Source organism: Suncus etruscus, chromosome 8 (genome assembly GCF_024139225.1).
Source record: "Suncus etruscus isolate mSunEtr1 chromosome 8, mSunEtr1.pri.cur, whole genome shotgun sequence".
Taxonomy (NCBI): domain Eukaryota; kingdom Metazoa; phylum Chordata; class Mammalia; order Eulipotyphla; family Soricidae; genus Suncus; species Suncus etruscus.
In genome coordinates this window covers 70,954,956-70,980,950 of record NC_064855.1, presented here as the reverse complement: position 1 = coordinate 70,980,950, position 25,995 = coordinate 70,954,956, and the positions used below count along the sequence as shown (strand labels likewise).

At 39.7% G+C, this 25,995-nt stretch overlaps 2 protein-coding genes across 2 annotated transcripts in view; both read right to left on the bottom strand.

Annotated features, from left to right (window-relative positions):
- SUGT1 (SGT1 homolog, MIS12 kinetochore complex assembly cochaperone) overlaps positions 1 to 2,585 on the bottom strand; it is a 42,593-nt gene extending 40,008 nt beyond the window's left edge. Inside the window, exons 1-2 of the mRNA XM_049778822.1 lie at positions 2,441 to 2,585; positions 2,273 to 2,330 (exon numbers count right to left, since the gene is read on the bottom strand). Coding sequence (XP_049634779.1) covers positions 2,273 to 2,330; positions 2,441 to 2,481 — 99 coding nt within the window. The 5' untranslated portion in view covers positions 2,482 to 2,585. The remainder of the gene's footprint in view (positions 1 to 2,272; positions 2,331 to 2,440) is intronic.
- A 10,905-nt stretch (positions 2,586 to 13,490) lies between these two features.
- Positions 13,491 to 25,995, bottom strand: part of ELF1 (E74 like ETS transcription factor 1) — a 125,471-nt gene continuing 112,966 nt past the window's right edge. The window contains exons 6-9 of the mRNA XM_049778781.1: positions 21,903 to 21,986; positions 21,056 to 21,248; positions 16,966 to 17,412; positions 13,491 to 14,120 (exon numbers count right to left, since the gene is read on the bottom strand). Coding sequence (XP_049634738.1) covers positions 13,514 to 14,120; positions 16,966 to 17,412; positions 21,056 to 21,248; positions 21,903 to 21,986 — 1,331 coding nt within the window. The 3' untranslated portion in view covers positions 13,491 to 13,513. The remainder of the gene's footprint in view (positions 14,121 to 16,965; positions 17,413 to 21,055; positions 21,249 to 21,902; positions 21,987 to 25,995) is intronic.

The window sequence follows — 25,995 nt, the reverse complement described above, 5'->3', positions numbered from 1 at the left end:
CTATATGATTATCCAAGAATAAAAATCCTAAGAGATAAGAGAGCACAGGAATTACCTGATAAGTCAGAAAAATATTTTGAGAAATTGATGGCTTGCTAAAGAACACATTCTAAAAATCCTGATCTGCATGATTCAACTTAGTTGTCGACTTGAGTTCTACTATTTCTATACAAAAAAATTTAGCAAAACAAGATATAGAAGGGCTGGAGTGATAGTACAGAGGGTAGGACATTGGCTTTGCATGTGGCTAGCCAAAATGCAAGGTTCACCCACATGCATGTGGCTAACCCACATGCTAGGTTCAATTCTTAGCACCCAATATGATCCCTGAGCTGTTACTTATTAAAGTTAATTTTTTTCCCGGTTTTTGGGTCATACCCGGCAGCGCTCAGGGGTTACTCCTGGCTCCATGCTCAGAAATTGCCCCTGGCAGGCACAGGGGACCATATGGGATGCCGGGATTCGAACCACCGTCCTTCTGCATGAAAGGCAAACCTTACCTCCACACTATCTCTCCAGCCTCATTAAAGTTAATATTGTTCCCACCTCAGGACTTCTGCCCTGGCTCTTCTTTCTACCTTAAATGCTCTTTTTTACCAGAATTTCTGTCCTCAATCAATGCCTTTTACTCTAAAATTTTCTTAGGCAGACTCAGTTTTAATTCCCAGCACCTCTTATGATCTCCAGAGCTCTAATCTAAACACAGCCCTGAGATCTGCCAGGGTGTGGTTCCAAAACAAAACACTAACCAAAAACATATTTCCATGGAGACTTCCACCCACACTGCAAATCTTTCTCAGAAGTCATAGCTAGGGGAAAAGGTCCTCTTGCTCTCAGGCAAAAAAAAAAAAAAAAAATTACTTTCAACACAAGGCAAACCTGTTCAAATTTTGTGATCAGCCCTGCTGCATGATGGGATCTTAACTTGCTAATTAAGTATTTAACTATTTCCCTTTTATTTCTTTCTTGGTGTTTTACAGTCTTCCTGCAAGCACCACAAGGTGTTTTAAACTAGAGTTATATAATAAACTAGAATTCACAGCGATCAATGACTTGTACACCGCCAATTCCAAAAGAAAACAAATGTCTGGTGAACAAACAGGTAAGAAAAGTAATCAACAACTGGAATACATCGGCAAATATTTGGTAGCACACGGAAAAAGGATTTTGTTCATTCCTTCCAAGCAAAGTTCCAGAGCACAGTGCCTGGTACACAATAATGTACCAAAAGTACATTGTAGGCAAACGTGATTGTCAAATGAAATTCACCAAGCCTACCTTTGCTCTTTCTCCTGGTCAAAAATGTCACGAAACACACACACACACACACACACACACACACACAATGTCATGAAACACACACACAAACGTCATGAAACACACACAAATGTCATGAAACACAGACACAAACAAATGTCATAACACACACACACACACACACACACACACACACCACAGTTTCCTGGTCAAAAATGTCATGGAAAACACACACACATATAATGGCAAAAGTGACTGTCAAATGAAATTTATCAAGCCTACCTTAGCTCTTTCTCCAGGTCAAAAATGTCATGAAACACACACACACACACACACACACACACACACACACAACCCCACAGTTTCCTGGTCAAAATATAATGGCAAAAGCGACTGTCAAATGAAATTCATTTCCTGGTCAAAAATGTCATGGAAAACATACACACAAACCTGGTCAAAAATGTACACACACACACCCTGGTCCCTGGTCCCTTGGAGCCTGTCAAAACACACAAACACACACATACACCCTGATCAAAAATGTCATGAAATACACACACAAACACACACAAACCTGGTAAAAAAAAAAATGTACACAAACACTCCCTGGTCCCTTGAAGCCTGTCAAAACAAACACACACACCCTGATCAAAAATGTCATGAAAGACACAAACACACACACACCCTGGTCAAAAATGTCATGAAAGACACACACACACAGTTTCTTGGTACAAAATGTTATGGTCACACACACTTTCTAAGAAACCACACATACACACACACACACACACACACACACACACTTTCTAAGAAACTACCAGGCTGGAGCCAGCGGTCCAGGGGGGTCCCGTTAGACCGAGGACAGCGATGCCAGACAGGGAGGTATGCATCTGTGCATCCATCGCCCATCATCCATCCATCCATCCATCCCGGGCGGAGGCGACGTGGCCCCGCCGGCCAGCAGAGCCCGTGCGGCCGCGTTCCCAGGGCGAAGGGCGCCGAGCCCGTCGCTCACCTCCAGTGCCGCCTGCGGGTCCTCGTCGATGCGCGCGTCCGAGAAGCTTCGGAAGAGCCTGCGAGGACAACAACGCCTTGAGCAAGGGGGACCCCTCACCAAGGCAAAGGGGTTGGGGAGTGGAGGGGGCGGGTGTCGATACACGAGCGCGAGGAGGGCGACACGCACCTGGGGGCTGTGGCAGGTCCTGCTGCAGCTGCCATGGCCATCCCTCGACCTGCCTTCCAGCTGTGCCCAAGCCGGACCTGCAGTTGCTGTAGCTGCGGCTGAGCACCGGGGCCGCCCTAGGGGGAAACTTCTAGAGAAACACCGACCGAGCTTCCGCCCGGAAGTACCAGCGAGCAGCCACGCAGCGAGCGGCGCGAGGGGCGAGCGCGGGGCAAGCTGGGACTGTGGAGGACCGCGAGGCGCCGGCCCCGCCCCTCCCCGCCCTGGGGACTGACTGCGCCTGCGCCCCGACTAAGGCCGCATCCCCCAAATCCTTCCTTGAGGCCGCGCCCTTAGCCCTTCGGGACTAGGGGGACGTTTGTGTGTATGTATGACACCAGTCACATGGAACTCCGGGCTCTGCACAGTTTGCATCATGACTACCGCGGGTACTGAAGCCTTTTGTGGTCCGTGACGTATTTCCGGCCAAGAGTTCTTTTTCCGGAAGCGCAGTTCCGGAAGGTGGGATGTTGCTAGACTACTAGGATGTGGGTACCCGGATTCTTTCCCCCCGCCCCCGCCCGGCCGGAAATCGTCTTGTCCGTGAAGACACTACTAGGACGATAGTTTTTTCGTTCCTATCCGGATGTGTTGGTTCCCGTCCCCATAGCTACATTGGGCCCACCTTCTCTTCCTGCCTGACTTAGTAAATAGCCCAAGAGGAAAACCCTGTTAGGCCCAAAGTACTGGAGAAAGGGCGGTGTCCAGAAGGCTCATTTTCTTCCATAGCACCTTTGGATCCTATGGAGGTTTTCTTACATCTTCCAGCATGTTCCAGGGTGATAGGGAAAGTATGGGACTCACCGTCAGGAGACAAGGAACTAAAGTATGGAGTTAAAACATAAATTTATGTATTCGTTTAACTGATTTAAGAAACAAAAGAGGACACAGGAAATGGAAACACATCTCCTGCTTGTGGGTTGGGAGGATTAACATCATTAAAATGACAATAGTTAGCAAAGCATTGTAGGGATTTGATGTGATCAATAAGGATAAGAATACCCATGACATTTTTCAAGGAAATAGATCAAACTCTCCTAAAAGTCATATAGCATAATAAATCTCTATCAATTGATAAAGAAATAGTTGGGATAAAGAAGATGGGAGGCATCACTTTGCTTAATTTCAAACTGTACTATAAAGCAGTAGTCATTAAAACAGCATGATATTCTTTTAAAACACTCCTGACAGGCTCGGAGATCATATGGGATGCTGGGATCAAACCTGGGACAGTCGTGTGCAAGGCAAAAGTCCTACCCTCTGAGCTATCATTCTGGCACCAAAAGCAGCATGATACTCTAATATAGACCCTCAGATCAATAGATTAGACTTAAATATCCTGAGACTGACCCTCGGGTATATGATTAATTCACCTTTCATAAAAAGGTCAGAAATACGAAGTGTAGCAAGAAAAGCCTCTTCAACAAGTGCTGTTGGAAAAACTGGTCAGCTATATGTAAAAAAGTGAACTAAGACCTCTTTTTAATACCATGCACAAAAGTCAAGTCAAATTGGGTTAAAGACCTTGATATCAGACCTGAAACCATGAAGTACATAGAGGAAAACACAGGTAGAACTTCCCATGACATTGAATCCTAAAGGCATCTTTGGGGATGAAACACTACTGACTGACCAAACAAGTAAAAGCAAAGATAAATACGATTAAATTAAATTATGAAGCTTCTGCACCTCAAAAGAAACAATGACTAGGATTCAAAGACTGCCCATGGAATGGGAGAAACAATTCACACAATATCCATCTGATAAGGGTTAATATCTAAGAAATATAAGGCACTGATAGAGGGAAAAAAAAAACCACATCTAACCATATCCAAAAATAGGAAAAAAATATGAACAATAGAAACATTGTTAAAGAAGAAAAAATATGGCCAGAAGGCATATAAAAATTGTTCCACATTAATCATCAGGGATATGTAAATCACAACAAAAATGAGATAACATCTCACACCACAGAGACTGGCACACATCAAAAAGAATAAGAACGGGGCCGGGCGGTGGCGCTGGAGGTAAGGTGCCTGCCTTGCCTGCGCTAGCCTAGGACGGACCGCGGTTCGATCCCCTGGCGTCCCATATGGTCCCCCAAGAAGCCAGGAGCAACTTCTGAGCGCATAGCCAGGAGTAACCCCTGAGCGTCACAGGGTGTGGCCCAAAAAAAAAAAAAAAAAGAATAAGAACAACAGTGCCAGCATGGATGTGGGGGAGAAAGGGACTCTCATTCACTGCTGTTGGGAATGTTTACAGGTCCAGCCTTTTTGGAAAACAATATGGACATTCCTCAAAAAACTAGAAATTAGGCTTCCATATAATCCAGCAATACCACTCCTAGGAATATGCCCTATGGACCCAAAATTAGAATTCAGAAAAGCCCCCTGCACTCCTATGTTCATTGTAGTACTTTTTACAATAGCTAGAACCTGGAAAGAACAGAGTGCTCCAAAACAGATGGGTGGATAAAGATATTATGGTACACCTACACAATAGAATACTATTTAGCTGTTAGGAAAAATGAAATTATGAATTTTGTTTATGCATGGATAGATATGGAGAGCATTATGCTGAAGTAATGAGTTAGAGGGATAGGGATAGAATGATTGCACTCATTTGTGAGCTATTAAAAAAAAGATAGTATTGTGATAATATCCTGAACAATAGCGATGAGGGCCAGGTAAACCTGGTACAAAACTTGATACAAATAGCAGGGAAGTGCAGTAAGGGCTGAGAAGGGATTACTATGACCATGATAGTTGGAAATAATCCCTCTGGACAAGAACTGGGTGCTGAAAGGAGATAAAGTAATATTTATAATACCTCTTCAATAGCAAGACTGCAAACTACAGTGTCTAAAAGAAAAAGAAAGATAAGAAAAATATCTGCCATAGAGGCAGGTGGGGGATGGTGGGTGGGAGGTAAACTGGGGACATTGGTGGTGGGAAATGTACACTGTGAAGGGTACTATACATTGTCTGACAAACTCAACTCAATCTTAAGCAACTTGTAACTCCATAGCTCACATTACTTCACTTAAAGTATGAATTAAATAAAATATTTCAAAATAATATCCATATGCTGGTTTGTTGTCAGATTGTATACATCTTTTACCTTTTATTACAGATTCTATGAAGAGGAACAATTCTGGGTTTTTTTGTTTTTTGTTTTGTTTTGGTTTTGGTTTTTTTTGTTTGTTTTTGGGCCACACCTGGCGATGGTCAGGGGTTACTCCTGGCTGTCTGCTCAGAAATAGCTCCTGGCAGGCACGGGGACCATATGGGACACTGGGACTCGAACTAACCACCTTTGGACTTGGATCGGCTGCTTGCGAGGCAAAAGCCACTGTGCTATCTCTCCGGGCCCCAATTCTGAGTTTTTACCCATTTTTGAGGCCTTCTTTTTTGTGAGGCTAATTTTAAAAATGTTAGTTCCTGCTGTAGTGATCTATAAAGTCTACAGAAATTCACTGAACTTGCCATCTGAAGCTGAAGAGATAGTTCAATGAGCTGGAGTGTACATAGATTTTGCATGCCTAGAGGTAAGGGCTCAGTCTCTTGTACATTACCAGAAATCACCCATAGAAGAGTTAACTGCTGGTTTGGCCCCAAAACAAAATAGTAGAAGTTAGTTATAGACAGATGAAGGACTAGAGAGTTCAGAATGCTGAGCATTTGCTTTTTTTTAATGTAGGTGCTCTTGAGTTTGAACCTCAGCATGACATGGTTGTGTGACCACAAATCCCCAACACACACAAGAATAAAATTCATAAATCAACCAATATTCTCATTAAAGATAATTGATTTCTTAGACTAGGGTAGAATCAAGAAGATGGAGTGGGATATTTTGCTTGGGAGCCATGTTTAATGCTATGCTGTACTTGGTGAACATTTGGTGCCAGTTATTAAACATAGGGCTTCTGTGTTCAAAGCATGCACTCCAACCTTCAGAATAATCATTCCAAGTCTAAAAGGACTTTTTAGGAGAAAAATTACCTAGATTGCATGATTATTTTACATGAATGTCAAATGTGACTAAACCACAGATTTAAATTATCAAAGGTGGGTCCATAAGAGATACCCAAAGGGGGTAATATGTGTACTTTGTTGTTAGGAACTCAGAACTAAAAGTCCTCACTGCACAGCTGGGAGCAACCCTCCAAATACAGAATCCACAGATGTGGCAGTAGCCCTGAGCACAGAAGTTGTGTACCCAAATGGGGCTGGGGGGTGAGAGAGAGAGAGAGGAGAGAGACAGAGATGGACACAGAGAAACAGAGAGAGACAGAGAGGGGAGACAGAGACAGAGAAGAGAGAGAGAGAGAAAGAGAGAGAGAGAGAGAAAACTAGAATAATTTTTTGAAAAATACCAGAACACGAGGCAAAGCTCTCTTAATCAAATTCCATGAATGGGTTGTAGCAAAAATGATCCACAATTCTTCTTTGGTTCTCATGGTTGATGAGAACTATCTCATTACTTACAACTGTGAGCAGCCTCTTGGGTAGCTCAGGGTTAAATGGTATGTTCATTAAGCTTTAGGTTAATAAATTCAAAGACTATGTCTTGCTATGATTGATATTCTACCCAATACTTTGCAGGGGCGGTGCCACACTGAATGATGCTAAGGGTGACTCCTGGCTATGCACTAAGGATAGTGCTCAGCGACCATATGGGATGCCAGGGATCAAACCCTGCATGCAAGGCAAGAGTTCTACCTGCTATACTATCTTTCTAGCGTTATATTTTACTTGAGTGAATTCAGAACAATATTGAGCTACTAAAGGGATTTAAAAGGGCAATTAGCTAGATCAGTATTTGCAAGTGTTTATTAAAATACCCTGGGGTTTTAAAAAACTTACTTTAAAGATCATGTATTACATAGTTGCTCATAATACATTTGTTCCAAGTCCAATCACATCACCAGTGTAAAATTCCCTCCACCATTTTCCCCAGATTTCCACCCATTCCCATGCCCACTTCCTAGGCAGGCAGGAAATAATACATTGTATCTCATTTGATAAGCAGTTGTAATAAAATTCTTTAAGTAGCACAATAAATTTTTTGTGAAAGTTAATGTATCTTACAGTGAGGAATAAAATCATTGTCAGAAAGCTGGCTAACCAATTTGCTGCTGATTGATTTTCTATTTTTTATTTCGTTTCTGAACATTAGGTGGCTTCAAATTCTTGTTGATGTCTAAATTGATGTGTTTCTATTGGAATGACAATACTAAAAAAACTTTTAGATCAGCCTCATGCTCCAGGAATTTCCAAGATGTGGCTAAGATTGTAGAATTTTGTGGGCATGATTTTGGCTGCCAGGCCTTCAGGAAGTAGCAGAAGGCAGGGAGGGTGTGTTGCCTGTACTAACTCAAAAACAGTCTTGGCGATGTCAGCCCAAACACGGCATACCTGGAATTTTGGTCAGTTTGTCAACTCTGCAAAGCTACATGGTTGAGGGTGAAGCTGGGCTATTGGCAAAGTGATGATTGTGGGTGGTGGATGCAGCTGCTGTGGCATTCATTGGTCTGCCCTCCTGAGACTGCCGTTCTCAGCTGTGGGCCAGTAAACCAATGATTTTTCACTATTCATTATACATCTCTTTCGAAGACAGAGTGAGTCTGTGATGCTGTTCAAATGCACATATCATGGTGACTGCATTTGTGGCCGTGGTCCACAAGGAGTTCTTAATCCTGAATTTACATGTGAATCTGAGTGGGTCTGAAATTCTGAATTTCTACTAAGTTCTTATAGATCTGTAGTGGCTTGTCTGAGACTAGTTTGAAGAACAAGAATCACATGATACTGATTAAAAATGCAAACTTATAGACCTTTCCCATGATACAAAGTCTGGAGGTAAATAATGGGACCAAAATTTTTGCTTTTGGGGGCACATGTGACAGTGCTCTGGGAGACCTATCTGGTGTGCCAGGGATCAAACCTGGGACAACTGAATGCAAGGCAAAAACACTACCACTCCACTCCAGCTTCAGAAATTTGTACTTTAAAGTGTGTGTGTGTGTGTGTGTGTGTGTGTGTGTGTGTGTGTGTGTGTGTGTGTGTGTGTGTGTGTTTGAGTGCGTATTTTGTTTTGGGGCCAACCCCAGCAGCGCTTAGGGGTTACTCCTGGCTCTGCACTCGGAAATCATTCCTGAACCATATGGGTCCATCCCAGGTTGTCTGCATGCAAGGCAAATGCCCTACCGCTGTGCTATCACTCTGGCTTAATATTCAATTTGGGACTAGAAAGTTAGCTCTAATGACTGAGAGCATGCTTTCCATGCAAGATGGTCAGGTTTCAATCCTAGCACCACATAGTCTCAGAGCACCACCAGGTGAGGCTCAAAAAACAAAACAAAAATTATTATGCAGTAAATGTCCTAAGAATCTCATTTGCTGGAGGAATTTGAATGCTAAGTCTCTGAGGAGGCTATGGTTGATTTCAAAATATAACTAATAGGGTAGGAACATTTGTGTGTGGGCAGGTAGGGGATGTTGGGCCATTCCTGGTAGTGCTCAGGGCTTACTCCTGGCTGTACTCAGGAAAAATGGGATGTCAAATATTGAAAAAATTGGATTGGTCACATTCAAGGCAAGTGTTCTATGCACTATGCTATCATAGCAGCCTGAAGGTAGGAACTTATAACTCTCACACAGCCAAGAACAATGCCTCAAAATTTTAGTAAATTAATTGTGTCAGAAACAGCAAAATACAAGGGCCAGGGATATGACCTAAAAAAAAGTATTTGCCTTGCATGTATGACACCTGGGTTCAAATGCTAGCACCACGAAGACAAAACAGAAAAACCCAGACAGAAACAGCTTAAGAATTAAAACATAGGGGGCCGGAGAGATAGCATGGAGGTAAGGCGTTTGCCTTTCATGCAGGAGGTCATCGGTTCGAATCCCGGCACCCCATATGGTCCCCTGTGCCTGCCAGGAGCAATTTCTGAGCCTGGAGCCAGGAATAACCCCTGAGCACTGCCAGGTGTGACCCAAAAACCAAAAAAAAAAAAAAAAAAAGAATTAAAACATAGGACTAGAGCAGTAACAAAGCAGTTAGGGCATTTGCCTTGCATATGGCCAACATGGTTCAATCACCGATATCCCATATGGCCCCTGAGCACCTCCAGGAATGAAACCTGAGCACAGAGAGCCAGAAGTGGCTCAAATACAAAAAAAAAAAAAATTAAAACTATGGCAATAAACATGAAAAGTAGGGAAAAGAAAGCTAGAGATCTTAGTAACTGATAGTTTTAATCAAGATTTCATTTTATTAAGCTTTAAAAATTTATGATTCAAAATTTAGGCTTATTTTATCTTTTGAACAATAGTGTTATGGTAATTGTATGTGACATTCCAGAAACCGTGAATAAGAGCTTCTTTAAAATGTATGGGCAGGGCTGGAGTGATAGCACAGTTGCCTTGCACACAGACCTGGGTTTGATCCCTGGCATCCCATATGGTCCCCCTAGACTTCCAGGGACTATTTCTTAGTGCAAAGCCAGGAGTAACTCCTGAGCACCGCTGGGGGTGGACCAGAAGACAAACAAACAAAAAAATGTATGGGCAGAACCAAATAGTATCATAGGTAAAGTGCTTACCTTGCAGGTGACCAACCTGGGTTCAAACCCTAGCATCCTTAAGCACCATCAGGAGTAATTTATGGAAACAGAGACAGGAGAAACCTTTGAGTATTGCTAGGTGTGGCCCAAACACCCCTGAATAAGTAACAATTAAAAAACAATACTTATGTGTTCAAGAGAATGTTAGACCTCATTAAGTAAAAAAAGGGCTCATTGGCCCTACATGTGAGAAGCTTTAGGTTCAATCCCCAGCAACACACACACACACACACACACACACACACACAAAGATATACATTCACTTACATTACTTACAAGTGCATTAAAAAACTACAAAAACGGGGCCGGAGAGATAGCATGGAGGTAAGGCGTTTGCCTTTCATGCAGAAGGTCATCAGTTCAAATCCCGGTGTCCCATATGGTCCCCCGTGCCTGCCAGGAGCAATTTCTGAGCATGGAGCCAGGAATAACCCCTGAGCACCGCCGGGTGTGACCCAAAAACCAAAACAAAACAAACAAAAAAAAACACAAAAAACTACAAAAACTTGGGGCCCTCGAGGTGGCGCTAGAGGTAAGGTGTCTGCCTTGCAAGCGCTAGCCAAGGAAGGACCACGGTTCGATCACCCGGCGTCCCATATGGTCCCAAGCCAGGGGCAATTTCTGAGCACTTAGCCAGGAGTAACCCCTGAGCATCAAACGGGTGTGGCCTGAAAAAAAAAAAAAGAAAAAGAAAAAACTACAAAAACTTGCCCAATAGAAAGTGTGTTTTTATATAAAATTAATTAAAGTCTCAAACTCATAGCCCGTGGGCCGCAAACGGCCCTCTTACAACATTTTGTGGCTCTGCCCTAGAGGAATCTTTGTTTTGTTTGTTTTAGTTGTTTGAGTCACATTCCCCAATGTTCAAGGCTTACTACTGACTTTGCACTCAAGGATCACCCCGACTTTGCCTCCTGCGGCCCACAGGTAAATTGAGTTTGAGACCCCTGTTAGAGGAATGGTGAGGCCTTTCTTGGTTAGGTCTGGCTCCCTATGCTGGGAGAGACCTCCAACCATAGATCCGGAAATAGCTTCTGACACTGCTGGGTTTGGCCCCCAAGAATGGAGGAAGGTGGAGAAAGTATTGGATTACATTTTAAATTAATTTTTATTTTTATTTATTTATTTTTTGAAGGGTTTGGGTCATTACCATTGGTACTTGGGAGGACCATGTAGTGCCGAGGACTGAAATAGGGTTAACCATAGGCAAGGCATCTTCTGACCCAAGATTTTTGTTTATATTTTTGTGTATCTGTGTTTTCCAAGTTTTTTTGTTTTGCTTTTGGTTATAGCAAGTGATTTCAGGTGCTACTCCCATCTTGTTATTGTAATGGGGCCCAGGAGTGCTGGGAGATCCTTGCAGTACTCGGGATTGAACCTGAGCTTCGACAAATAAAGCATTTGTCTAAATTTTAAAAACAAACAAAAAAAAGAAAAACAGAAGATGAAATTCTGAAAAATATTTAAGGCACTATTATAATATTGATAATGGCATGGTTTCATGCATAATATTCCAAAAACACACACTTTCCACCAGTGCCAGCTGCCCTTTGAGACCATTTTTCCAATGTCCACCCTCCCATTCTCTCCTGCAGTGCCATCCTATGCTTCTTTATAGACCAGCTGTCAGCTTCTATTGCCCTAAGCATGTCTCTGTATATTTCTTTATATCCCAGATATGAGGGATATTCTGTATATGTCTCTCTCCTTCTAACTTCACTCAGCATGATCCCCTCCAGGCCTACCTACAAAACAAATTGCATGATTTCATCTTTTCTTATACCTGAGTGAAACTCTGTAATTCTAATCTCACTCATGAAGCTTATTATATAATCACTTAATAACACCAGATATACTTTCAGTGTTTTCTGTATACTATACTCAAAATAATATAAATTCAAAAATATACAGAGAATTTTACATGATTTATTTAATAATAAACCAATTAAAGATACAAAAAGTTTAGGATTCCAAAATTAAAATTTTTGTTTAAATACAAATTTACTCTGTAATATGAAAACATACATTAGACTCTAAACATAATTTTTTGATCTACAAAAATTTCTTTTCTATACTAGAAAATTTGCAGAAAACAATTTTCCCTGTGAAATTAAATGTACATTATTTACAGTTGAAAAATTAATCTAAAATTTATTTCAGAAATTTGAATATATATATATATATTCTTTATAGGCAATTTCCCCCCTCAACCCCAATACAAAATGATCCAAAATATAGAACAATTATACATTTGACAGCAACTGACTGCTCAGCCAGATTGGACCAAAGCTTGTTTGCATTCTGAGCCTGTAAAAGCAGGCTTAGCATTTTCAGAACAGCATTATATTATTTAGCCCTCAACAATTATTAATAAACCACATTCTAGTGGTCTAGAAAATTCATGAACTATGTAGGAAAATTCAGATTCAATGTAAATATATGGATAGTGAAAGAATAAATTTTGTAGATAATTTTCTGTAAAATATGTGTTATATTTACATTAGAAAATAAGCTCATAATGTCTTAATTGATATAAATATAGCAGTTAGAATAATACAAATTAGAAAAAGAAAGGATATCATCTAGTCTCAATGCATCCCTTTGTTTTTAGAGAGAATTGACACCCAAGAGATCAAATGGCATTCCCATTTACTGAGTTAGTAGGAAAGTCACTTTCAGGCTGATGCCGTAACATTATCTTGCTTCCGAGAACAGTTTTAGCCACTTCATGGGTAGGTTTTAATTTAAATGTTATATTTTATATATTCATTGCTTAATATATAGTGCAGTCAACTAAAGTCAATCTAGATGAAACCCTAATTTTAATAGCTATTTTGTACTTGAAGGAGTCAAGACTTAAATGGAATGAAAGTAGTCCCTATGTAAATTTCCTGTTGTCATATATTTAAGTATCCACAAAATATTCAAAAAAGTAATACAATGGTAAATTTCTAGAAAGGAAAAATAGTTCAAACGCACATGAGGGTCTAGAGACAGCTCAACAGGCTGGTGTGCATGCTTCACATGCAGGAGGCCTGGATTTAATCCCCAGCACCACATGGTCCCCTGAGCACCACCAGGTGCAACCTCTAAGTACTGAGAGGAGAACAGCTCCAGATCTTCATCAGGTGGGGCCCCAAAACAAAACAAAAACTAAAAAAGCTTATGATATAGCAACTGGAAAAAAATCTCAACAGAATAGCTTCATAGTATAAAAAGCCTTTTCTTGAAAAACAAAGAGAAAAACTTGGTTTTACCTACCATCTTACAAAATCTAAATTAACTCTAAATTATTTTTTACAATTAACTACAAAATTAAAAGGCCAGAGAATTTAGAATCAGTTAATTTGTGAACTGAAAATAACTAAAAAAGGGAAAAAAAGACAATTTCTTTGGTATGCTAATTAAAAAGAGTTTGGTTCCAGCAGTTCATTTTGTTGCACAGCTACCTGAGAGGTAAATCCATTAGAACTGGACACCACCATCACATAAGGCTGTGGCTGTTGCTCAGTTTTCTCAGTGTCTTCTTTCAAATTATCTTCAATCTCCTTTTTCTCTACTTCTTGTGTTAAAGTTTTTGTTTCTTGTGCTTTGATAACTGAAGTGATTACAGTGCCAGGTGGGTGAGCAACTTGTGAACTTTGAGGAGAAAAGGTCACTACTGGTGTTGTAGGTGTTGTAGCATTGAAGGATGGAGATGAAGTCATACTGACAGTTCCATTACAAATGGACTGGACATTGCTAGTAAGAACCTGCTGAACTTGGGCAGGACTAAAGACAATCGGGGGAGAACCAGCTTTCTGTGACTGTATCATGACATTTTCTTTCAGTACAGTCAAAGGTTGTGATGATGGAATGGCTTGTAAAATAAATTTCTGAGACCCAGCACCTGAAGATGGATCTCTACTGGCTATCACTGTTGTGATTGGCACTGTTTGGAGTGTTACTGTATGTAACTGCTGGTTCGCAGGAGATACAACAACTGGGACTTGGGTTGGAGCTTGTATGGTCCTATTGAGATGACAAAATAAAAGTGGAAAATTAGCATACTTACAAGCCAGTTTGACAAAATATGAATTACACATCTCATGTTACCTTTTATATTTTCAACATAACAATAGTTATAAAATCCTTATTAACTACTGTACATAAAGATTTTCTATATAAAACTCTTAGGAAATTAAACTATATAATCTGGTGGAAAAAATTTCTGGGAATCAGATACAGAACTCAGTGACCTGACCCTATGCACTGCAGGCAAAAAAACCCGGGTTCAATCTCTAACACCACATCATATCCTGAGCACCACTTGGAGACCCACGAGCACAGATCTGACAGTGGTCCCCATGCATAGCTGGGGACAGACAAACTAACAAACAAAAACACAACCCCCCAAAAAGTCTATTCCAATTACCACATTAATACAAATGGGAAAGGGGAAGGAGGAGGCTATATTTTAAAGAAAATGTATCTGATTCACACTTATCACTTTAATATTTTAGAAATGCTATCATCAATTTGCTCATATACAGTTACCAAAATTCAGTATACTTGTCATTATCTTTAACCATTCTCTATAATGAGAGGGGAAAAAAGTTCAATAATTTAATATAAAGGCCTGTTCAGAGCAGAGAAATAGCTCAAAGCGCAGATGTACATGATTTACACGTGAGAGCCCTTGGGACCCTCCTCAGCACATGATCCCTATGGCACCACAGAAAGAAGGCCCTGAACACCAAGCCTGAAGTAGCCCTGAACTCTATCAGTCATAGTCCCAACACAAAACAAACAAAAACAAAACAAAGCTACCGCAGATTAAATGTGCATGTGATAGAATCTTAAAAATTTTATCACTTTTGTTGTGCAGCGATTCTACTCAGGACCTAAAACATACAAGTCAAGTACTCATAGTTCACACAGTTCATAGCATATTATCTAAAACGTCAAAAATATATTTATTTCATGAAATTTCTTATGAGCAATTTTAGGAAAAAATACACTCAAGCACAAAATTTACATAAAGTTACAATTAACATAAAATTGCTTCATGTAAATTTCATTTTCTTATTTATTGGTTATTATAATTTATTTTATTATTTATTATTCTATTTATTGAAGATATTCATAATGATAGCATGAATAAATCTTTTATTGGGAAGGTATTCCCAGTGGTGCTCAGGAGTTACTTCTGGTTCTGCACTCAGATGGCCATATGGGATGCCATAATGGGATGGGATCATACCCATGCAAGGCCAATGCCCTACCTGCCATACTATCACTCTGACATGGAATTTATAGTTACTGCCTATTGACTATTTATTGTTGTTCTGTTCTGTTGTGTGTATGTGTTTTGGCCACACCAAATGCTGAGGGCTCACTCTTGGCTCTGCACTCAGGGATCACTCCTGCTAGGACTTAAGGCACCTTGTAAATGGCAAATGTCCTACCACTGTATTCTGGTTCCAGTCCTTTTGCCTAATGTTAATAGACAACACATGTAGTTGAAAAACAGCAACTTCATTTCTACTTTGTTTTTTCTGAATTCTGTAATGTTATTTTATAAAAGTTAGATAATTTCTACTTCAAATGGACAACATATGAGTCCAATAAACCAAATGGCTTACATAACATAATTGAAATGTGCAATCCCCAACAACCAAGTGTGTGCAATGCAATCTCCTCGTAATAACAGTGAAGTGAAAGGGAAAGTCATAAAATATAAAATATAGTTTTTATTAAACATTCTTTAACCCACCTTCCCTTAAGGAAAAAAAAAAAGAAGAAGGCTCAGTACAACAAAGGAACTGGGAAAACATGACATGACGAGAGTCTACCCATTCATATAGAATATTGATACCAATGTTCAAACTGTCACCCAAATCACTAAAGCAAAGATCAGTCTATAGCAGGATGTTAGGATACTAGCAGATTTTATCATTTGTTATAACTCTTAAAAGCCTTAAAGAAATTTTCCCTTCTACTTGAGTTTGAGAGTACTTTGTTCCTAGACCTCACTGTATCCTAAAAGGTCATTATGACTCAATTATACTAAATGTACAGTTTATCACCTGGTTTAAAAAATATCTAAAATTTTCTTACATGTAAATTCACTATAACCTCTTTTATAAATTAATTAAATTTTAAAAGAATAGTGGAATAGGTCCAGGATGTGGCTCAGTAGAACAGTGTGTACCTTGGATCTATGAGGATATACTGGTACATAAGCACAAAGTATAGTGGACTAGATAAATTGATAGGTTAAAATTTTGTTTTATTTTGTTTTTGGGTCACACCCAGCGGTGCTCAGGGGTTACTACTGGCTATCTGCTCAGAAATTGCTCCTGGCAGGCACGGGGGACCATATGGGACACTGGGATTCGAACCAACCACCTTTGGTCCTGGATCGGCTGCTTGCAAGGCAAACGCCGCTGTGCTATCTCTCCGGGCCCAATAGGTTAAAATTAAGTAAAGTTTAAAAATAAGAAATGCGAACTTTTGGGGCTGGAGAGATAGCATCGAGGTAAGGCGTTTGCCTTTCATGCAGAAGGTCATCGGTTCGAATCCCGGCGTCCCATATGGTCCCCCGTGCCTGCCAGGAGCAATTTCTGAGCATGGGGCCAGGAGTAACCCCTGAGCACTGCCGGGTGTGACCCAAAAACCACAAAAAAAAGAAAAAAAGAAATGCGAACTTTTAATACAAGAAGATAAATACTAAATATATTGTAGCTGAAACAATTGGTTGATAAAGAGTTCTAGCTTGAAACCTGTATTTTCATTTCTAAATTTGAATCACTTAACAAAAGCTCTAATAAAAATATCCCATAATGATATGCATTGGTAACTTTAATTTTCTCACCTAATACTCTGAACGGAAGAATTTAATGTTTCATCCTGCACATTATTGGTTCCGGTTGCTTCTCCTTCTGGAACAGCTTGTACTGGTTGTACTACGTGAATAGTTCGAAACAGCTGGGTAGGAAATGAAGACTGTGTGGGCTGCACTGTCCTCAGAATTTCTGGTGTCTGTGTCACTTCCCCAGGATCTTTGGATTTTGCAACTTTAGAATTCCCAGGTTTTAGGACTGCAGTGACTCCTTTAATTGCCGGACTTGAAGATCCTCTTGATCGATTTTGTTGGTTTCTATTTGAAGTGGTTGTGGAAGACAGTGAAGAATCTGGAGACGCTACGCTGGAACTAGGATCCTCATCATCAATGTAAATAACGTCTTTTGGCATTTCCTTGAACTGATACACCAACCGCTGACCTTCTACTTTTGCCAAAATACCCCTTTGGTAATAGTACCTAGTCAAAGCAAACACTTTCTTAGTTTATCCCATTAAATGTAAATATAGTCAAAAAATGTTGGTCACAGGTTAAAATTATAAATTCATGAAAAAATTTAAAAGCAAGATAATACATAAGAACATAGTTTTAAAAGTTCTTTTCTAAATATCTGAATATATACAGTTATTCACAGGTAAAGCTCCTTATTACCAAATCAACCTAAAATTAACTCTGATTAGGGAATCTCTGAGAAAGCATAAGAATTATTCTTGGGGTCGGGGAGATAGCATGGAGGTAGGGCATTTGCCTTGCATGCAGAAGACGTTGGTTCAAATCCCGGCATCCCATATGGTCCCCTACCCCCCGTGCCTGCGGGGGGGGGGCGATTTCTGAGCATAGAGCCAGGAGTAACCCCTGAGCACTGCCAGGTATGACCCAAAAACCAATTTAAAAAATAAAAAAATAAAATAAAGAATTATTCTTGCCTTTTTTTATTCCATTTTCTATGCCCTTCTGTTAAATTTCTGAAATAATCAAATCAATTACAAATTTCAACAATTTATGTTCTTGCTTTTCTATCTTGTCCCTGACAATTTTAGCATACCCAGTTGTGCTCAGGGATTACTCCTGGAAGGTGGGGGATAATATGCCAGGGATTGAACCCCAGGTCAGCCACATGGAAGACAAATGTCCTACCTATCGTGTCTGATCTTTCATACATATCTGCCAATTTTTAAAATTTAATTCCTAGTAATTCCTTGAACTGATACACCAACCACTGGCCTACTTTTTCCAAAATAACCCTTTGATAATAGTAAATAAACTTAGTAAATAAACTTCATTTATTAGGTTTATCCCAATGGGATAAATTATAAATAGTAAATAAACCTAATTTACTTTTGCATAAAATTAAATGATGTGCAAATAAAAGTGATTACATTTTTGTCGATAATTTTTTTTTTTTTTTTTTTTTTTTTTGGTTTTTGGGCCACACCCGTTTGACGCTCAGGGGTTACTCCTGGCTATGTGCTCAGAAATCGCCCCTGGCTTGGGTGGACCATATGGGACTCCGGGGGATCGAACTGCGGTCCTTCCTTGGCTAGCGCTTGCAAGGCAGACACCTTACCTCCAGCGCCACCTACCCGGCCCCTTTTTGTCGATAATTTTAATTAACTTTTATAAAGTCTTTTATAAAGATCTTTAAGCCCCAATACAAGTTATAACTGGTTCTAGTTTTAGGTTAACAAATTATGAGATCATAGTTCTGTTAATCAATCTTTCTCAAATACTTGAACACTGTGACAAAAAGGGTATTACAGAAAAGAAACCAAAAGTCAGTTTAAGAATATTATGGGGAGGGGCTGGAGTGGTGGTGCTAGAGGTGAGATGTCTGCCTTGCAAGCACCACCCTAGGACAGACTGCAGTTCGATCCCCCGGCATCCCATATGGTTCCCCCAAGCCAGGAGCGCATAGCCAGGAGTAACCCCTGAGCATCACTGGGTGGGGCCCAAAATCCAAAAAAAAAAAAAAAGAATATTATGGGGAGGAGCCAGGGAGATAGCATAACAGTAGGGTGTTTGCCCTTCATGCAACTGACCCAGGTTCAGTCCCCAGCATCCCATATGGTACTCCGAGCCTGCCAGGAGCAATTTCTGAGTGTAGATCCAGAAGTAACCCCTGAGCAATGCGGGGTGTAACCCAACACTCCAAAACTAATATGGGGAAGAAGGCAGGGAGATAGTTTGAACTGAGCATATAGCCCTGAGAATCAATTATTGATGGCTGGTGGTGGAGATCTGGCTGAGTATTTTAGCCCCTTTAGTAATGCTTGGGAAATAGTATACCAACAAACAAACAAAAAACCCTACAATGTTAAACTTTCCAAGGCATTAACATATCACATATACAATAACAAAAAATAGCAATAGCAGGTAGATAGGATGTTTGCCTTGAAAGTGGCTAATCTGAGTAGGATCCATGGTATCCCATATGACCCCCTGTCCTTGCCAGGAGTGATTTCTGAGTGCATAACCAGGAGTAACACCTAAATGCCGATAGGTGTGGCCCAAAAACCAACCAACCAAAACACAACCAATCCCCCCAAAAAACCAACCCCACAAATTTATCACATTTATATTTAAACTCTCTTTCCTATAAACCTTATTAAATATTTCACTGTGAATTTTATGTTAAACAGCCCAAAACAGAAACCTTGTGATCAATTTCTAATCCTGGTATGACTTAACATTTTCTGATTCCTTTATAAATGACATCTGGGGGCCGGAGAGATAGCATGGATGTAAGGCATTTGCCTTTCATGCAGAAGGTTAGTGGTTCGAATCCCAGCATCCCATATGATCCTGAGCCTGCCAGAAGTGATTTCTGAGAATAGAGCCAGGAGTAACTCCCAAGCGCTGCCAGGTGTGACCCAAAAACAAAACAAAACAAACAAACAAAAAAATGACATCTGTTTGCATTGTTTTATTCTGGGAGTAAAACATTTCCTGATTAGACAAGGATTTCAATTTAAGTGAGTACTGATAGAGCAGAATAAGCAGATAAAGAGCTTGCCTTGCACATGGCCAATCAAGGTTCACTTCCCTAGATACCACCAGGACTGACACCCTGAGCATAGGAGGTGTGACCTCAAGCCCATATCCTCCAAAATAAGAGATTTTCTTTAGTGCTGTTTAGCATTTAAGATAAAACTCACCATTTATTTAATTCATTACATTTTTTATTTAAAACTTTTCCTAATTTTAAAATAAAAAATAAATATTCTTTTGGTTTTTGGGCTATACCCAGAAAGCTCTGTGCTCAGAGATTACTCCTGTCAAGCATAGAAGACCTTATATGCTAGGGATCAAACCGAGGTTGGTTGTGTGCAAGGCATCTGCCTTCCCTCGATGTGCTATCACTTTGGCCCTAAAATTTCTCAAATTTTAAAGCATTTAAAATATTTTTAAATGGTTTTAAATATTTTAAAATATTTTTTAAAGTATTTAAGAATTGTTTTGTTGTTGCTATTGTTTATTTTTGGACTCCCTCTACAGTCCTCAGAGGTCAATCCCAGTTCCATGTTTGGGGAGGGATTTTATCAAACCTCCAGGTAAGAGGGAAAACCATAAAATGCCAATCTAACCAGGACTCCTACCGTATTTTCCGGTGTATAAGATGACTTTTGAAACAAAACAAAAGTCAACCGAAAATCAGGGGTTGCCACAAAACGAATTTTCCAACTCAATCCTGCACCAATCATTGCAAGGCTGCTCAGACCGCCTCTCTAACTCAGTCACCAAGCAGGCTTTTTATGCATGCAAATTAGACAATGTTCTGGACAAGAATCTACACTGTAAAAAGCCTGCTCAGATTGGCCAGAGTCAGAGAGGAAGTCTATTATAGTATAACCTTTGAACCTTTGCTTGTTGTGATTGGCTCACTGTGGTACATGAGCACAGGGACACATGCAGCACATGCAGCAAGGAACTTTCTGTCTGATACAGCGAATATAGGCCTAAACCTATGTTTTAACTGCAAAATTAGGGGGTCGTCTTATACGCCGGCAAGTACGGTAAATGCAAAGTCTGCACACTACACCTCTGAGTTATCACCCTGCCTCAGAAAAGATATATTTAACTTTCACTATGCAACTTCACATACCTGAGAGCTCTTCCCATGGTCTCATAATTCATATCAGGTTTGTTTTTATGCTTCCCCCACAACTTGGATACTGCTTTGGAATCTACCAATTTAAAAATGCCTTTTTCTTTCTGGGTCCATTTGATATATTTAGGACAAGTAGCTTTGTCTTGAAGCAATGCCAGCAAAAACTCCCACAGATAAATTGTATTTCCTAAAACAAAGTAAATTTTTAAGTAAAATTTATTTGGAATAATACAATAAAATACATTAAAATCCTTCCGTTTAATCCAAAATAATACAAAAACTTTATACAATTATATTAGTATTGCTTACATACAGTTATACATTGCAGGAACTAATATAGATCTTTTTTCTTAGTACTATAGATGCCTCATCAAAACAATCTTGCCAGTTTGATTTTTGGTAGCTTAGTAATAAAGTACTCTGAGATCACTTTTTCTTCTTTGTTTCTTTGAGCAATGTGATAGAACAGTGAAAATATGAGACCCAGATTATAAAACAACATTCTTCAGTCTTGGGAGCAGTTATAAAATTCTATAACTCCATAACAATAAGATACATTTGAACTAAAAACCCAGCCTACCTGAATTCAAAATTTCAAAAGACCCATTTTGAAAGAAGGGAAAAAGAAGTTGTTTTACAAGAAAATAAAATGTTCTTTAGTTTATTTATCAGTTTTCTTATGGAAAGAAGCAACTCTATCTTGGAATCTTAAGGTAGCAGTTAGATTCACTTCAATGTGTTAAGAAAGATGGTAAGTTCTACTTATAAACCACAGTATTTCAAAGCAATTTGAATGTTACTTGGCATTTAAGTAATGTAGATAAATTATAGTATTATTTACCTTTCCCATCTTTGCTTTTCTTCTTCACAGATATGTTTGGAGTTGTGGCTGGGGAATCTGGTCGTGATGGTTTAGTTTTTCTTCCTGAAATGAGAACGCCTCTACATAAATAGTTATTCTCAAAAATATGATTGAAAAAAATCAGAGTGGACAAATTAGTTATTTATAAATGCTATTCTTTTATTAACTCTAAATTCAGATGTTAAATATTTTACACATAGGACCATATACAATGTTTCTAAAATGCTAATACTGAAAAAAAATAAGAAGGAAAAACTTTTGGGGGCCGGGCGGTGGCACTGGAGGTAAGGTGCCTGCCTTGCCTGCGCTAGCCTAGGACGGACCGCGGTTTGATCCCCCGGCGTCCCATATGGTCCCCCAAGAAGCCAGGAGCAACTTCTGAGCGCATAGCCAGGAGTAACCCCTGAGCGTCACAGGGTGTGGCCCAAAAACCAAAAAAAAAAAAAAAAAAAAAAAAAAAGAAGGAAAAACTTTTGGTTTTGTTTTGTTTTTTTGGGCCACAGCAGTGATGCTTAGGGGTTACTTCTGGCTATGTTCTCAGAAATTGCTCCTGGCTTGAGGGACATATGGCTTGGGTGTCCATAAGGAACACCGGGGGATCGAACCACAGTCCATCCTAGGCGCAGTTCAAGGCAGACACCTTACTGCTCCATGCCACCACTCTACTCTAGCCTCAAGAAAGAAAAACTTTTTAATTTTATCCTAAAGAGGTGCAACCTCTCAAGAAAAAAAATAACAATAATATAGGTGTGATCACAAATACACTTCTTTCTTTATTATTTATTTATTTTTGGCTACACCTGTTAATGTAGCCAAAGTGCTCAGGACTATCGAACCCGGGTTGACCAAGTGCAAATTAAGCACCCTACTCACTGTACTGTCACTACAGCCCCTACTACATCATCTCTGAAATAAATGATGTTGATTTGTAAAGTGAGGCTGTTTAAAATATTATAATTTATCGTATACATCTAAGTTTTATTTCAGTAACAAACTTAGGGAACCAACTATATGGAGTGCTGGGGATCAAACACAGGTTGGGATATGCAAAGCAAGTGTCCTACCTACTATACTATTTCTCTGGCCCCCGCAAAAATATTGTTGACAATGATAAAACCTGGGCTCAAAAATTAATGTTGGGACTGGAGTGAGGGGTCTCAAACTCACGGCCCGCAGGCCATTTGTGGCCCTCCGTACAACATTTTGTGGCCCTGCCCTAGAAGAATCTTTTTTTGTTTTGTTTTGTTTTAGTTGTTTGGGTCACACCCCCAATGTTCAAGGCTTACTACTGACTTTGCACTCAAGGATCACCCCGTCTTTGCCTCCTACGGTCCCCAGGTAAATTGAGTTTGAGACCCCTGGCAGGTACTTGCCCTGCACTCAGCCAACCTATATTTTATCCCCAACATCCATAAAGTCCCCTGAGCCTGCTAGGAGGGATTTTTCTGAGTACAGAACTAGGAGTAAGCCCTGCGCACAGCCAGCTGTGACCCAAAAACCAAACAATAAAAACTTTTTAGGTTTGTCTGTTAATCTGTTATATGTTGTTGTATAAGGTAAGAAAAGTGAATGTTAGCTTTTCTCTCTTCTGAATACATCTCTGCAATTTTTAATATTAAAATTTCAAAACCCTAAAGATATAGAAAATCAATGAGGCAAACTTGTGATTGACACAAAAAACAAAAATCATTTTTCTCCATAATGGAATTACTAACATTCCTTTCAACAGTGTGAAATTGTGCTATATTTAGCCTTACTCCATGAGTAAGAGCTGTGATCTGTTTTTGACATACAACTAGAGTCACAATTCAGGGGCAATTCGTCTGTCCTATGGGTTGAGAAAGTCATGTAGGCTGAACAGAATACCACTCTGTAATGAGAAATAATAGAAATTAAGAATGAAAGGTTATTACAATCCATACTTCATAAACCCAAGTAATACTCATATATTATTTTTTGTTGGTTTGGGGTTTGTTTGTTTTGTTTTGTTTTGTATTTGGGCCACACCTGGCAATACTCAGGGGTTACTTCTGGTTCTATACTCAAGCATCACTCCTGGCGGGCTCAGGGGGACCATATGGGATGTCGGGGATCGAACCTGGGTCAGTTATTTGCAAGACAAATGCCCTATCAATGTACTATTGCTCTAGCCTGCACTCATACATTCTTGAGGATTGTATAAGGGTCAATTCAGGATTAATATAATATAGGACAGTAACTTAGTTAACAACCTATTCATTCCTGACAAAGTGAATAAGAAAATACTTCTGAAGTTATTTGGGTGAAAAAAAAGTCTTAGTGAAGAGAGTCGAAAAGATCACTCTTGTGTCAAGGAAAGATAGAATGGGGTAAAGGTATATGCCTTACATGCAGCTAACCCCAGTTTGATGCTCAGTACCACATATGGTTCCCCAAGCAATGCCAGCAGTGGTCTCTGAACACTGAGTCAGGAGTATGCTCCAGGCACTGCTGGTTGTGGCCCACCCCTCAAAAAAATAAACAGCTCAAAATATAGTTGACATACAACAACTACATATGTGAGATTTACAATGTAATAAATTCTGATATATGTGAAACTTCCACTACATATGTACCCCCCTAAAAATACTTTCCACTTATTCATAATCCTTATGTCACATATTCTCTAAGCTGCAGAGCACACAGGTAACAAACTACACACATTTTGTCATTATACATCTTTTGTAGTTTTTGCTATTATTTTTTCTTTTTCTTTTTTATTTGGTTTTTGGGTCACACCCGGCTGCGTTCAGTGGTTACTCCTGGCTCTGCACTCAGAAATCATTCCTGGCAGGTTCAAGGGACCATATGGGATGCCAGGAATCAAGCCGGGGTCCATCCTGGGTTGGCCAAGTGCAAACACCCTACTCACTGTGATATGGCTCTGGCCCTATTCTTTAGTAGTCTTTATTTAAAAAATTTCAGTACAGCCTAAATTAAATGACTTTAACTGCCAGCATCCCAAAGTTGCTGCCAGCCTAGGAGTTAACTAAACAGTTTATTTTCTATAATGTCTAACACCAGTGATGATTGAGGGGTCTTGGGGCTACTCCCTATGTTACACAGATACCATAAGCACATAACCAGAGGGTTATACTATGCCAGGGATCAAACTCAGGATCTTGCAGATGATTAGAAGGTACACTACTTCTTGTGCTATCTCCCCAGTCTATGGGGCTATTTACATTCATATATGTACATATATATACAATGCATATATATTTTGAGCCACACCCAATCCTTGGGGTCACTCCCGATGATGCTCAGGAAACCATGTAGCGCAGCAATCAAACCTGGGATTATACATGCAAAGCTTATGTTTCATCCTTTTGAATTATTTCGCCAGCCCCTTGGGGTCATTTTTATGTTAAATGTTTGACCAAGAATTCCAAAGTCAGTGAATATTTAAACTTTAATTGTACATCCAGGTGAAGACAAAAAAATCTTATGAATTCTCAAAAAAATATATTTTTCTTCCTATTCATGAACCCCAGATTAGAAATACAAATTTTCTTGACAGCTTTCTGTGCCAGAAAGTGAAGAGCTTTTTTTTCTAGGATCTCCTGCTTTCAAGGATCTCAATTACATGCTGGGGTCTCTGATCAATACCATACCTTGTACTAGATTAAGAGCAAACAATAAAACACAGCCCCTTAAATATCAAGACTGGTATACTCTTCTTTCTAACACAGTGTCAGCCACATATTGTTACTCTTTATTTTTCTCTTCATTTTCATGGAATGTTTCTGGATGACTTGTGAGATCATTTTCTAAGACAAACACCTAAAAATTAAATAAACTTGGGCCAGAGAGATAGCATGGAGGTAGGGCATTTGCCTTGCATGCAGAAGGATGGTGGTTCGAATCCTGGCATCCCTTATGGTCCCCCGAACCTGCCAGGAATGATTTCTGAGTGTAGAGTCAGGAGTAACCCCTGAGTGCTGCTGGTGTGACCCCAAAAAACAAAAACAGAAACAAAAAAAATTAAATAAACTGAATTAGACTCAGGATAGCATGGAATAAAATGGGTGTGACACTCAAGAAAAAAAAACTC